The sequence below is a fragment of the Microtus oregoni genome, unplaced genomic scaffold (genome assembly GCF_018167655.1).
Source record: "Microtus oregoni isolate MIOR12 unplaced genomic scaffold, Mior012 000015F_ref0000493, whole genome shotgun sequence".
Classification (NCBI taxonomy): Eukaryota; Metazoa; Chordata; class Mammalia; order Rodentia; family Cricetidae; genus Microtus; species Microtus oregoni.
The window spans coordinates 43,073,510-43,088,254 of NW_024543074.1; the positions used below are offsets into that span (position 1 = coordinate 43,073,510).

General features: G+C 47.1%; 1 protein-coding gene across 3 annotated transcripts; it reads left to right on the forward strand.

The window, feature by feature from the left end:
- Positions 1-432: 432 nt before the first annotated feature.
- Slc36a2 (solute carrier family 36 member 2) lies at positions 433-13,002 on the forward strand. 3 transcript variants are annotated; one of them, XM_041664971.1, is made up of 7 exons: positions 433-723; positions 3,343-3,561; positions 5,079-5,177; positions 7,229-7,395; positions 8,892-9,061; positions 11,391-11,448; positions 12,125-13,002. In XM_041664971.1, the coding sequence occupies exons 1-7, from the start codon at positions 580-582 to the stop codon at positions 12,336-12,338; spliced, it is 1,071 nt and encodes a 356-aa protein (XP_041520905.1). In that variant the 5' UTR covers positions 433-579; the 3' UTR covers positions 12,339-13,002. The 3 variants fall into 3 exon arrangements, with proteins under 3 accessions (XP_041520905.1, XP_041520904.1, XP_041520906.1); XM_041664970.1 differs by lacking the exon at positions 11,391-11,448; XM_041664972.1 differs by lacking the exon at positions 11,391-11,448 and having other exon boundaries at positions 433-638.
- The last annotated feature ends 1,743 nt before the right edge of the window (positions 13,003-14,745 follow it).

Consider the following 14,745-nt stretch of genomic DNA (forward strand, 5'->3'; position numbering starts at 1 on the left):
CATGTTCCAGGGTAGGAGCGTGAGAATTAGAATTATTAAGCAGAGGGGACAGAGATATGAGAGAAATAAAAGAGAGAGACACAGAACAACACCAGGCGGGACACTCAGTGAATACTGAACCTGACCACAGTTATTTTCCACATGCTTATATACTCCACTCCAAAAGGGGTGGGGGGAGGCAACAGTCTTCATTAACATAATATAAGGAATAGACCAAGTGTCCTGCAGGCAGCTACTCCCTGGAACCTCCTGCTAATCTCCTTTGAAGGAGCAGGAATAGCAAGGTGGAGTGGATTCACCTCTATACTCAAAATACTAATTAACCACACCCAAGGTCAGGATCTCTTGTTTGTAGCCACGCCTGTTGTCAACAACTTTGAAAGAGCAAAAATAAACTCACACTCTCTGACCTCCAGTCAAGGTGGAACAGGACTCACGTCTGTGGGCCTCCACACAACAGCTGTTCACAAAGAACTGTTGTCACCTCCCTCCTTCCTGCCCTCTTGAGAGTGGCAGAAAGATGCAGGGGGCTGGTACAAGGCCACCAGCCCTTGGGGACAGAGGGTAGAATGGCAGGAAATGAACAGAAAAGTCAATGCCTTTTATAACAAGTCTCTCTCTCCTCCTCCTTCCACCAGGTACATCGTGATCTTCTTCCTCATTGTCACCCAACTGGGCTTCTGTTGTGTGTACATTGTGTTTCTGGCGGACAATTTAAAACAGGTACTTTAGACAAGGTGGATGGGAAGGGGAAGACACAGAAGGAAGCTTCTCTACCAGGTTGTTCACCTACATTGCTTCATCTGAGTCCTCAAAAGCTCATTAGTACAACACGGGAAGGGAAAACCATGCTATCGGGTAGCTTAGCCTCCCCCACCCTTCATATAGCTACAGATGTCTACATTACCGTGTGTGTGTGTGTGTGTGTGTGTGTGTGTGTGTATGTGTGTGTGTGTGTGTGTGTGTGTGTGTGTGTACCTGTCCAGGCCATCTTCGGAGCCCATACTTTTTCTCTTAAAAAGTTTATCATCTCAGGTGTTTTATTATATTATAATTTATATGTTATAATATTTATTTATAGCAATGAAAACCTGGCTCTCATAACTGATTCACATTTTGCCAGGTTCTCACATTTCAAATAGCTCGAAGCAGTTTATCACTAAGAATGATCATAACATGATCTGAATTCTGCTGCTGAATTTTATTCCCACCAAGTGTTGGGATTTCAGGTGTCTTCCAGAACGCCTGGTTTATGCAATGCTTGAAATCAAATCCAGAACTTCATGTGTGGCCAGTAAGCACTCTACTAGCTAAGCCATATTCCCGGGCCAACGATGTTATTGTTTATATTATCTTTATTTTATTGTTGGAGGTAGACTCTCATATAGCCCGAGCTAGCCTCAAGCTCACTGTATAGAGGCTCTTCAGAAAGCAAGCTGCTATCTGGCAAACCTCTATTTATGATCTGTTGCTCATGGTCTGCATTTTTATCTGCTGCCTATTAGGGCAAGCACATGCACTGTCTTGAGTGGGTTGCAAGCTAAGTGGGTGGTTCTAAAACACAGCGGGCAAATTTCCATGTGACATCTAGGAGGCAGCTCAGGTGTCGGGAATGCGCACTGTGGTCTAGTAGCATCATTGTGTAGCCCCTGGCATCACAGAAGGCTTCCTCTAGGAGCCATATGTGAGCTGGGCATGCTTGGGCAGCCTTGCAGAGTGGTAGCATCCAAACTAGGGAGAAAGACCTTGAAAAACCTTCCAGGCAGGAAAACATGGACTGTCCCTAGAGAAGCAATTCTACTGGTCATGGAAGACAACGGTGGTTGCATTGAGGAAAAATCCTGACCACTGGACAAAGACCTTTTATGGAGGTTTCTGAGTACCTGGCTAATTTTCTTAGTTAGGGCTTCTATTGCTGTGAAGAGACACCATGACCATGGCAACTCTTTTTTTTTTTTAATATACTTATGCCTGAAGGCCAGAAGAGGGCATCAGATCTCATTACAGATGGTTGTGAGCCACCATGTGGGTACTGGGAATTGAACTCAGGTCCTCTGGAAGAGCAGACAGTGCTCCTAACCACTGAAACATCTTTCCAGTCCAACCATGGCAACTCTTATAAAGGAAAATGTTTAATTGGGGTGGCTTAAAATTCAGAGGTTTAGTCCATTATCATCATAGCAGGATATGGAGCTGTGCAGGCAGACATGGTGCTGGAGAAAGAGCTGAGAGTCTTACATCTTGATCCACAGGCAACAGGAAGTTGAACTGAGCTAGATGTAGCTTGAGCATAGGATACCTCAAAGCCCGCCCCCATGGTAAGACACTTCCTCCAACAAGGCCACAGCTCTAATAGTACCACTCTCTATGAGCTTAAGGGGGCAGTTACATTCAAACTACCACACTAATCATCTGGGGATGTTTTCTACTGTAGGAAGGAATCATTAAATAAACAAACAAATAAAAGGTCAAAGAGCTGGGATGTAGCTCAGTTGGCCAATTGATTGCCTAACATTCCCAAGTCTCTGGGTTCAGTCTCCAGCACCTCACAAATGGGGAAGATGGAGGCAGGAGGATCAGAAGTTCAAGGTTATCCTTAGCCACATAGAAAGTTTGAGGCCAATCTGAGCTATATGGTGAGATCTTGCCTCACCAAAAAAAAAAAAAAAAAAAAAAAAAAAAGCAAGCTAAGAAACTCAGTGGCACAGGGCTTGCTCTGCTTGCTTGAGCCCCAGGGTTTCAGCCCAGCAACACACACACACACACACACACACACACACACACACACGAAGTAGAGGAAACAACTCATATTTATGTATCCACAATGTGTGCTTAAGTGAAAATAAGGTTTCAAGATAAGAATGGATACAGTGATTGCCATCTTACAAAATAAAATGCATCTTCATCGTGTAACTTGTGATGTTGAGTAGAAAATACATGGACGAATATATTAGAGAGGAGTCCATGCTTTCTCCACCAGTGCTGATGTCAGTAACAGCTTTATATTTTCTTCTTACATGATTCTAGATTCTAATTGTTCTGCCATGAATCCTATTGTCTGAACAATGGTATTGCTTGTATTAGAGTTATGCTGATTTTAAACATAGGGTTGACCATTCGTCCACCCTGACCTTGTAGGGAAGGGACGTGTATACTGTGTGTTAGGAGATTGTTGTAGTTCCATTTTTGTTGTTGTGATAAGATACCTCGACAAAAGGAAACAAAGGAGAATGAGTGTATTTTAGCTCACACCTTCAAGTTACAGTCTGATTCTGGGAAAAGCACCCAGTCTACCACATGCTCAAATGTCTTCCTCCTCTTGCTTTCCCATTTCCTCCTTAGGTAGTAGAAGCTGTTAATGGCACAACCATCAGCTGCCACTACAACGAGACCATAGATCTGACACCCACCATGGATTCACGACTCTACATGCTCGCCTTCCTGCCCATTCTGGGGCTTCTGGTCTTCATTTGGAACCTCCGTATCCTTACCATCTTCTCCATGTTGGCCAACATCAGCATGTTTGTCAGCCTGGTCATCATTGCCCAGTACATCATCCAGGTTGGTGCATAGCATCCACTGACTCCCCAGGAGACAGGACACTGGTATCCACATGAGGCATCAGGTCCCAAGTCCTAGGGTGGGTATGCTCCTCACCCTTCAGCCTAGGACCCATCTTGCTGTAATGTTCCCTCTTTGTTCCAGCTCATCTTTTTTTTTAGCTGCCTCATTCCTTCTGTGTCGCCAAATGACTGTTTTAAATATCAAATCCGGATTTTTAAAAAGCTATGTTTTTAGGGTTGTAAAGACAGCTCCATTAGGAAACCATTTGCCCCACAAGCATGAAGACCTGAGTTGAGACCCCAGAACCTATTGTGTAAGAGCCAGGGTACTGTAGAACATGCTTGTGATTCCAACACTGAGTGGGGGAGTTAGAGTAAGCAGAGCAGCAAACAGGAGGATTCCGAAGCTGCCTGACAACCAGTCTAGCCAAATTGATGGGCTCCAGGTTTAATGAGAGACCCTGAGTCGAAAATTAAAGTGGAGAGGGACCAATGAAGACCCTTCACATTGACCTTTGGCCTCCACATGCGCCCACACATGTGCATGCACTCCTGTACACACATATGCTACTTCTTCTTTATGTGGGGGCTGTTCCAGGAATCTTCCATCATAAAAACAATCCTGTTTCTTTTAACGTTCTGGACCACGGGCTAAGTAGAGTATCTACTCCACCTGTTCTGTTCTCCCCTTTAATCTACAGCTCAGGAAGGGAAAAGCAGATATGTACATTCAACTATGTTGGGCTCCCTAGGATATTCTATAACTATATTACAATAACTTCTAAAACTCATGCTCACTCTCCACTCATAGAGGTTCTTGGGTGCTGTTGGATGTCACTAATCTGTGATACATACAGTATGCTTTTAGATGTTGTAGGAGCAGCGGGCTGCGTTCCCGCCCAGCTCCCGCACGACTAGCTTTATACCCAAAATAACAACACACAAATTGTATTCTTTTAAACACTGCTTGGCCCATTAGCTCTAGCCTCTTATTGGCTAACTCTTACATCTTGATTAACCCATTTCTATTAATCTGTGTAGCACCATGAGGTGGTGGCTTACCAGGAAGATTCTTAACCTGCGTCCATCTTGGAGAGGAGAGCTATAGCGTCTGCTTGACTCAGCTTTCTTTCTCCCAGAATTCTGTTCTGTCTACTCCACCTATCTAAATCCTGCCCTATCAAAAAGCCAAGGCAGTTTCTTTATTAACCAATGAAAATAACAAATAGACAGATGACCCTCCTCCATCATTTAGAGACTTCTGGTAAACCCGCTCCCTTCAAGAGACACAGATCTTCCATTTTTTTAACAATACCTGCATGCTCCTGCCCTCTGACTTGTTGGTAATGTGCAATATTAAAGTCAATATTTATCATGTTTACCTCATTCGAAAGGCTTGCTGAACTTTTTAACATTCAGTGTTCTCAAATCCAGCTCTCCTCTCAGAGTCCTTCTTGCTTGGAGGAGCTCAAGTGTTCACATGGAGTGACAATCTTGTATTTCTCTCTTCTGTAGGGAATCCCAGACCCTAGCCAGTTGCCACTGGTAGCAAGCTGGAAGACCTACCCTCTCTTCTTTGGAACAGCCATTTTCTCGTTTGAAAGCATCGGCGTGGTAAGGTTGGGATGAAGGTGGCCTTTCCATGGACCTGTGAACCAGTTTCTGGGACGGAGCTAAGAACTCTTGGCTATTGGGTTAGACCTGTGGGAATTACACGTGGGATAAAGCAACATCTGGTCTCATCTGGATCAGTTGCCACCAGCAGATAAAAAGTAGGCTATGGCAGAGAAGCAATCAGCAGATTATGTTTGTCAATGTCTCTATCCAGTGTTTATCTTCTGAGCAATATGAGTTTCCTAGTCTTTTTAAAATCAAGACTAGTCAAAAAACAACAACAAAAATAATCAGGTAGTGGTGGTGCATGCCTTTAATTTCAGAACTCTAGTGGCAAAGCTAGGAGGATCTCTACGAGTTTGAGGTCAGCTTGGTCTACAGAGTGAGTTCCAGGACAGGCTTCAAAGCTACAGAGAAACCCTGTTTTAAGAACCTTGTCAGAAGAAACCTACTCTGTGGAGTCAGGACTCAGTTCTCCCTTCACCTTTTGAGGTGTCTCTCTTACTGCTTTGGCTGCTCTCGGACCTTCAGGCTAGCTGGCCTGTGAGCTTTCTGCAAGTTCTCCTGCTCTGCCTCCCATCTCACCTTAGGAGTGCCAGGATTACAGACGTATGCCACCATGCCCAGCTTTCTGTGGGCCTGCCAGATTGTCCTCCGATCTCTGCACACATATGAAACAAACAAATAAGAAATAAATGTAATGGAAGACTCGAAACCCTCAAACTTCTAGAAGAGAATGATGTGCAGGATGGTTAGACACAGCGGTAGGTCCAGGGAATGATTTCTCTGGATAGGACTCCAAAGGCATAGAGAACAAAAGCAAACTGAGAAATGGGGCTTCTCTAACTAAAGAGCATCTGTAAGGCAAAGCAAGGAAGCGGAGGAGAGACAGCCTTCAGAAAGGGAGGCATGTGCTCACGGGTGAGAGGGCTGACACCAGGGAGGGCTGACACCCGGGATGAGGGCTGACACCCAGGATGAGGGCTGACACCCAGGATGAGGGCTGACGACACCCGGGATGAGGGCTGACGATACCCGGGATGAGAGCTGACGACACCCGGGATGAGGGCTGACACCCGGGATGAGGGCTGACACTCGGGATGAGGGCTGACACTCGGGATGAGGGCTGACACCCGGGATGAGGGCTGACACTTGGGATGAGGGCTGACACCCAGGATGTTTAAGGAACCCGGCAAACAACAGCAAAGTAATCCAGTTGCAAAATGGGTGAATGACCCAAGTGGAGACTTCTTCGAGAAAAACTACAAATGACCAACAAGTATATGAGAATCTGCACCTTCTCGTTAGCCATTGGGTGCATCACAGTGAGGGATCTCCTCACCCCTGTCCAAATGGCTGTTGTCCTAAATCAGAAGCGTAAAGACGGCTCTGCAGTTCAGAGCACTGGCTGCTCTTGGAGGGAATCAAGATTCAGCTCCCAGCATCCACATCAGCTTATAACTCCAGCTCCAGGAGATCCATCATCCTCTTCTGGCCTCCACAGGCACTGCAATGACTCAGAATTTCCTTAGTTTTAAAACAGATTTATTTATTTTTATTCTAAGAGTATGAGTGTTTTGCCTACACACACACACACACACACACACACACACATACACTGCATGCATGTCTATGTCCAGCAGAGGCCAGAAGAGGATGTCAGATCACATGGAGCTGGAGTTACAGGTAGTTGTGAGCTGTCTGATCTAGCCTCTGGGAACTGAGTCTGGTCCCCTACAAGAGCACCAGTGTTCTTCACCACTGAGTCCCCGAATTTTCTTCTTTTTAAAGGCTGTATAATATTCCATTGCATGAATGTATGACATTTTGTTTACTCATTTTCTAAGGATGGACATTTGTCTGCCTCCCACCTTTTGATCATGACTAATATTGACAAGAGCAAGGGCATACAAACACTTTTTCAAGTCCCTTCTTTGATTCATTGATGAACACGTCAGAGGCAGCAAGATTTTCTCTTGTTTGTGCTGTGTCGATGCTGTTACTGCTATCGCTGTTGTTATCCTGCTCCTTACAATGGGATGCTCCTTCAGGTGCTGCCTCTGGAAAACCAGATGAAGGATGCCCGCCGCTTCCCAACCATTCTGTCTCTGGGGATGTCCATCATCACCACCCTGTACATTGCCATCGGGACCTTGGGCTACCTGCGGTTTGGAGATGACATCAAAGCCAGCATCACGCTTAACCTGCCCAACTGTTGGTACCTTCACGGCTCTGGGTGGTCAGGATGGAGAGATGTGTAGATATGTGTGTCTCTTCCTCTGCCCATCAGAGCAGGGAGGCCCAGGTCTAGAGACACTCCCACTGGGAGAGGTGGAGCCAGCTCTGGAACCGTGGGCTATAGAGATGTGTCAGCAGCCGCCTCCAGGTTGAGTCGGGTCTTGGTATCTTAGCATGAAGGCCTCACAACTAAAAGGAAAGGGACAGCAGTGAGGCAGAGTCCTTGGTCACCTCAGGGGAGGAGAAGGGAGTGCTGGGAGAAAGCATAGGATTCTATCTGTGGTTCGGAACCTTCTTGTTCCCCTTCCCAGGCTCACGAGTAAGTCTCTGCTGCCACCCCACCACGCACACACCTGCGCGCGCACGCACACACACACGTCAGGGGAACTAGTGTTGAAAACTTGAGGCAGTGCTATGGAGAAGGTTCAGCAGGTAAGAGAATTGATACACAAGCAGGAGCACCCTGAATCTGATTGCAACACTCCCCCCAAAAGCTAGGCATGTGGCAAGTGCCCATAATCCTAGCGCTGGGAAGGTAGAACCAGAAGACCCCACCTCAAGGTTCACTACCTAAGTTGTCGGGCTGAATTGGTGAGCTCCAGGTTCAGTGAGACACCTTGTCTCAAGAAATAAAGCGCCAAGTAACTGAGGAAGGCATCTGATGTCAACCTCTGGCCTCTATGCACACATACAGCACACATGCAACATGCATGCATGCATGCAACAGACATGCATGTGTGCACACATACAATACACACACACATACACACACACAACACTCGCTCAGCACATTGCACACACATGTGCACACACATGCACACATACGACACACGCATGCACACACACCACACACACACACACACAGAGGAGTTCAACTCCCTTGAAGCCTCACTGTTCCTCCCTGCCCTCAGCTTCAAGCCTGCCATGATCCTGCTTCTCCTTCCAGCTCTCCACACAATCCCACAGATAATGTATTTCCCTCTCATTTATTAAGGACTTGGCAATTCTCCAAACTAGGCAGAGCACTTGTGGAGGGCTCCCGACACGCTGAGCACTTGGGGTGCACGGACAATTACTATAGACTCTAGTCACAAAGGACTTTAGACCCCGACTTTAGGACCCTGGCTACTTTCCTGATGAATCTTCCTGGGAGATGTATCAAGCGTCAGCCTGTCTGTCCTCAGGCCTGACCTGACCACACGTCTCAGAGTGGCCTGTGGAGGCACCATGGGCGCACACGCTCAGGGCGCCTTGCCTCCCATCTTCACGACCCTGCCCTCTGCTGCCATCAGATCCTTGATGCTTCTCTGTTCTCTCCACTCTGGTGAGACTCCTCTGTACTCTGAGAAGGCCCCACACCTTCATCTTCAGAGAAGACACAGACCCAGGGGACTGTCCCCAGATCAGAGGCTGCTGTCCCCAGCCAGCAGGTGCGGGAGTGCCAGGCTGTGGTGAACACAGCTGCGTGTCTTGCAGGCTGTACCAGTCAGTCAAGCTCCTGTATGTCGTCGGCATCCTGTGTACCTACGCCCTGCAGTTCTACGTCCCTGCAGAAATCATCGTCCCCCTTGCTGTCTCCCAGGTGTCAAAGCGCTGGAAACTGCCCGTGGACCTGTCCATCCGTCTCGCCATGGTCTGCCTCACGTGTGAGTAGAACAGAGTCTCAGGGAGCCTCCTGACCATTTCCTGAGTGGTGTGTGTGTGTGTGTGTGTGTGTGTGTGTGTGTGTTCAGTCATATGTGTGCATCCATGTAGTAGCAGAGGACAGCTTAGGTGACATTTTTCAGGCACTACCACCTTTTGTTTTTAAATATGGCCTCTCATTGGTCTGGAACTCCCCAGTTAGGCTAGGCTACCCAGCCAGCGAGTTCCAGAGATCAGCTTGTCTCTGCCTCCCTAATGCTGGGGTTACAAGTGTACCCCACCATTCCTGGTTCTTTTTAACCTGTGTTCTGTGATCCACCTCAGGTCCTTGTGCCTGCAGGGTAGACACTTGACTAACAGAGCCATCACCCCAACCTCCACGTAAGCCAGTCCTACATGTTCCCTAATTAGACAGGTTGCTGATGCCCAGCCAAGGTCAGGTTCGCTGATAGCCAGTGTATTATACAGTGACGACAGAGGGGGTGCCAGGCTCTGTGGTAAACCCTCCCTGGTATATTTCATAATGTTATATTCAGTCCCCATGAGAAGGCTCGTGAAGTAGGACACTGTCACATAACTAGCCGGTGAGTGTTGGGAACTGGGGGCGTGGTCCAGTTAATAGAGCATTTGTCTGGCATTCATTCATTCATTCATTCCCAGTACCTCATAAAGAGGGTGTGTTGGTGCAGGCCTGTGATCCCAGCACTCTAGAGGTGGAGTGAGGAGAGTCAGGAGTTCAGGACCACCCTTGGCCATGTAGCAAGCTTGAAACCAGCCCGAGTTATGTGAGCTACTTTCTCGATAGTTAATAGTAGCAGTAAAAGGGCCAGTGAGATGACTCCATTGGTAAATAAGACATTTGTTGCCCAGCCCGACAACCTGAGTTCAGTCCCTGGAAGTCACATGGCAGGAGGAGAGCATCACCTCCTAAACGTTGCCCTCAGACTTCTACACATGTGCTGAGGTACACTCCACATACATATACGTAATAAATGGAGTTACATTTAGTAAAAATAATGTTAATGAAGGAAAATAAACAGGATTCAAACCCAGGTCATGAAAGCCAGCACCTCCCACCTCCAAGGTTGACACTGAAGGTGGGGAACCAGGGAGGATGTGCAGACAATGGGTGCTGTTTGTCCCTGAGGATTTTGTGTAAATTTAGGTCAACATTTAAAACAAGCATGATACCCATGCTCATGCGGGCAAGCCTAATTAAATCCACAGGGTCGTCTTTAAAGAGATATGAAAGTGGGGGGGTTGTTGAGAAAAAGAGGCCAGGGACAAGTGGGAGGGGGACAAGAGAGGGTATTGGGGGTGAGTGTGGCCAGCATTCCGTATATACCCACAGGAAATTGTCAAAGGATAAAAAAATAAAAATATGCACAAAAATCATTTGATGGGGAGAGCAATCAGAACACACACACACACACACACACACACACACACACACATGAAATAGTAAATCAGAAGACTGTATGAAGCTATTAACATTTGAACAGAGGTTGAGTAAAAAGTGTGATCTAAACCTAGTTTACTGACTAGATAGGGTGTTCTGGAAACACAGCCACTGCGCTCTCTCTCTCTCTCTTTCTCTCTCTCTCTCTCTCTCTCACGCACGCGCGCACCCACCCACCCACACCTGTCTGCAAGGCCATCCCAGCAGGAGGCTAACCATTGTCATACTGGAATCAAGGAACCATCTGAACCTGGCCTGCCTTCCATTTCCTTTGGTTTTGGGGGATGGTGGATACTGCTAAGACCCCGTGTGTACGAATCAAGCCTGCTTCCTTCATTACCTGCATGTCCAGAGCCATCACTTGGGCTCTCCTGGATTCAAATCACAAAGGAACCTTGTGTTTTCTCTTGATAATCTCTCCATCTTCAGAGCCCCAAACACAGAACCTAAGTGGGCAGAGAAAATCTGCACCCCCCACAACCAAACAATATGAACACACAGTGTTATGGAGAACCCACCAAAGATGACCACTCGGACACAGTAGCCGATTGAAAGCTTTTATTCTAGTCTGCTGGGACTATACTGAGGTATTCGGGGACCCAAATGTAGCCCTGAATACTTAGATCGAGGGGCTTTTAAAGGCAAAATCCACATTCTGGTGTCTTGCTCTGGAGCCGAATTGGAGAGGAGAGTTACAGAAGCAGGTAGTTTAACAGAACTTAAGCTAAGTTAGCTGGGGCGTCTTGACTTCAGGTTCCTAGAATAGAGCTGGGTTCTCCATCAAGGAAATCAGACTCTAATTAAACCTGGAAGAGCTTCAGCAAGAGCAGGAGATGGAGGAACCTCTGCACTGTCTTACCCTGTCACCCTAGATCTCAACAAGAGGAATGAGAGGCAGCAACCATTATTCGCCACCCAAGATGAGAGCAGGTGCGCTGGGAGCTCTCCACCTTTTCCTTTCTTTTTTAACTTTTTACATGTATTTATTTATGCATGATTCACATATGCATGTTGACACATGTGTCTAGGTCAGAGGACAACTTTTACCGTGTGTGTCTGGGAATCAAAATCAGATCATCAGAATTAGCAGCAGGTTCCTATACCCATTGAGCCATCTCCATCTCCCATTGGTTTGTCGTTGTTTTGTATCCCTGGCTGGCCTGGAATGCACAGATTCACCTGTTTCTGCCTCCCAAGTGCTGGGACTAAAGGCATGTAGCATCACACCCTGCCTTTTTTTTTTTTCTTGACTTCTTTCTTTCCTTTTTATAAATCTCATAGAGCACAGGTTGGCCTCAAACCAAACTATGTAGCCAAAGAAAACCTCGAGTTCCTGATCCTCCAGCCTTCACCTCCAAAATGCTGGGGTTGTAGGCGTGTGTCACCATGGCAACTGGGGATAGATGTCGGGGATAGAACCAGAGCTTCATGCACGCTGGGCAGGCATTCCACCAACTGAGATACATTCCCAGCCCTCAGCTTTTATTTGCAAGACTGGCTGTCTGTGGGAGGTTTGGTTTCTTTTAAAGGTGACTTCAGGAACAACCTTTAAAGGTGTTGATGCTAAAGATGAGGTTCTCTATCTGTCCCCCTCCATCTCCCATAGGCATGCTGGCCATCCTCATCCCACGCCTGGACCTGGTCATCTCCCTGGTGGGCTCTGTAAGCAGCAGCGCCCTTGCCCTCATCATCCCGCCCCTGCTGGAGATCGCCACCTACTACTCGGAGGGCATGAGCCCCCTGACCATCACCAAGGATGCCCTCATCAGCATCCTGGGCTTCGTGGGCTTCGTGGTGGGGACCTACCAGGCCCTGGATGAATTGATTGGGTCCGGGAACTCTCTCCCTTTCTCCAACTCCACTATGTTTATTCAGTGACAGAGCCTTCCCTCACCCACGGTGACTTATGTGGTTTCACGTCACCTTTTCTCTGGTCCAAGACATGAAAAATTCGCCAGACACAAGGTGCAGCTGGTCATTTAAGAAAAAAAGGACAAACCTTGGTCATCCTCTGGTTTTCCACACAGTGGAGAGCTCTTCCGTGGAAGCTTTTTGGTCGGTTATCTAATTTCGTATCTTGAGTGGAGCTATGCAAAAATCAGCCACTAGGGGGCAGCAAGGTCCAGCTTCTGGCAGAAGAAGCTCTCTTCCTGTTCATTTAGTAAATAGGTCACATCCTTTTCCTGTCAGTGACTGGAAACACAGGATGCTCACTCACCTCAGCATCAAGATAGAGGGGGCCAAGGTGAGTCCCATGCTCAGGTAAAAAGGCACCATCTGTGTTACAGATAAGAGCGTTGAACTTTCTAAACCACTAAAGTTTTAGCCCAACTCAGAAACCCAGCAGGGGAATAAGAAAAAATCAGGGTCAAGCTGATGAGCTAAGAGCACAAGCCAGCAGACAAAGACAACACTGGAGGAGGTTTTTATGTCTGAATTATTGCAACTGCAATAAACATTCTCGATTGCCTACTGGTCACCAGACATGATATGCGGTTCTTAGAAAATTGTTTGCGTAAAAGTGTTTTAAACACCCTATGACAATGTAATGTCGCAGCTCCAGCCACCAAATGATGGTCTATATGTCACCCCTTTAGTCTTGACCTTGTAACTTGCTTTGACCAACAGTAAATGTTTGGTGAGGGCTTCTACCCTGAGACCGCCATCTCGTTCTGCTCTGTGGAACTAATTTGTTTTAGGTGTGTGTGTGTGTGTGTGTGTGTGTGTGTGTGTGTGTGTGTGTGTGTGTGCATGTGTCCTCAAAGGCCACAGAAGAATATCAGATATCTTAGAGCTGGAGTTACAGGCGGTTGTGAACGAACTCAACAACAAGCCCCATTAACCGTTGGGCCACCTCTCCGGCCCCTGATATTCTTGTTGAGACCTAACTGGCTATAGCTAAATCTTGACTTGCATAAAATAAGAAGCCCTGACGTAAGGGACAGATGCAAGCTAGGGCTCATTAGCAATTATCCACGTCATCTCAACTACCGGTGAGCGTAGCTGAGTGACAGCTCTATTTCAAGTTGTAGGTAGTATCTGTTTACTCAGACCTGTACGTGAGCAAGAATGGACATGTGGCTTTTCCCCACCTCCACTAGAGAACCCTTCCTCCTCTTCCTCCTTTGAGGCAGGATTTTCTTGCTACGTAGCCGTAGCCGAGGCTGTCCTTGAATGCCTTAATCTATCCGGCTTCCCTCTCCTGGGATTAAAAATTCGTGCCACCACACCCAACTCAACTCCCCTTAATCAAGGAGTACAGAAGGCGTGTGTAATCACCCTGAAGACACACCCACAGATGAGGTGTGTTTCTGGAGAGGGTTGACGAGAGAAGCACAAACTTCTCTTGGATATGGGCAGCCCCATCCCATGGGCGGGGTTGTGTACTGAATAGAAAGAAAGAAATTAAGTGTGAGCGTTTTTTCATTCCCCCCGCTCTGTGTGTGTCTCTCTCTTTCTCTCTTTCCCTCCCGCCCCCATCTCTCTCTCTGTCTGTCTCTCTCTCTTTCCCTCCCGCCCCCTATCTCTCTCTTTCCCTCCCGCCCCCTATCTCTCTCTGTCTGTCTCTCTCTCTCTTTCTCTGTCTGTCTTGTGTGTATGTGTGTTTCTTGACTGCAGCATATGACCAGTTGCCTCACGGTCCTGCCACCATGCTATCCCCACCTTGATGAACTGTGTCCTCAAACTGGGAGTCAAAAGAATCCCTTCCTTCTTTCCTTAAGTTGCTTCTGTCAGTCATTTGTCCCAGCAGTGAGACCAGCTCCTGAGGTCTGTATACATCGCCATTTCAGTAGAGGATCCAGGCTCGGTTTGCTGAAGACCAACAGAGTGACAAGAGGGGTTGAGTGTCAGCTCCCGCTGCTCTGCCAGGCCTAAAGAAAGGTCTTTGAACAAAGCAAAAGTGAAAAGTCAAAGAGAAAGTAGAAAAAACATTTCTAGAGAATTACATTGTATTTCTATATTGTATGTATGTGTGTGTGAATGTGTCTGTGCATGTGCCTGTGTGTGTGTGTGTGAGTGTATATGTGTGTGTGAGTGTGTGTGTGTGTGCGTGTGTGCGTGTGTATGTGAGAGAGAGTGTGTTGTCTGTCTGTGTGTGAACTCAGAGGGCAACTTTGAGAATCTTTTTTGGCCTCTCTCCATATGAGTCCCAGAGATTGAACTCAGGTCATCAAAATTCGAGGCAAGTATTTTTACCTACTGATCCATTTCACTACCCCGTGCACC

Coding starts and splice junctions, on each gene's coding strand:
- Slc36a2 (XM_041664971.1), top strand. CDS start 580: ATGAACAGAAAAGTCAATGCCTTTTATAACAAGTCTCTCTCTCCTCCT. Junction 5,178..7,228: donor CGTTTGAAAGCATCGGCGTG/GTAAGGTTGGGA, acceptor ATGCTCCTTCAG/GTGCTGCCTCTGGAAAACCA. Junction 9,062..11,390: donor CGCCATGGTCTGCCTCACGT/GTGAGTAGAACA, acceptor CTGTCACCCTAG/ATCTCAACAAGAGGAATGAG.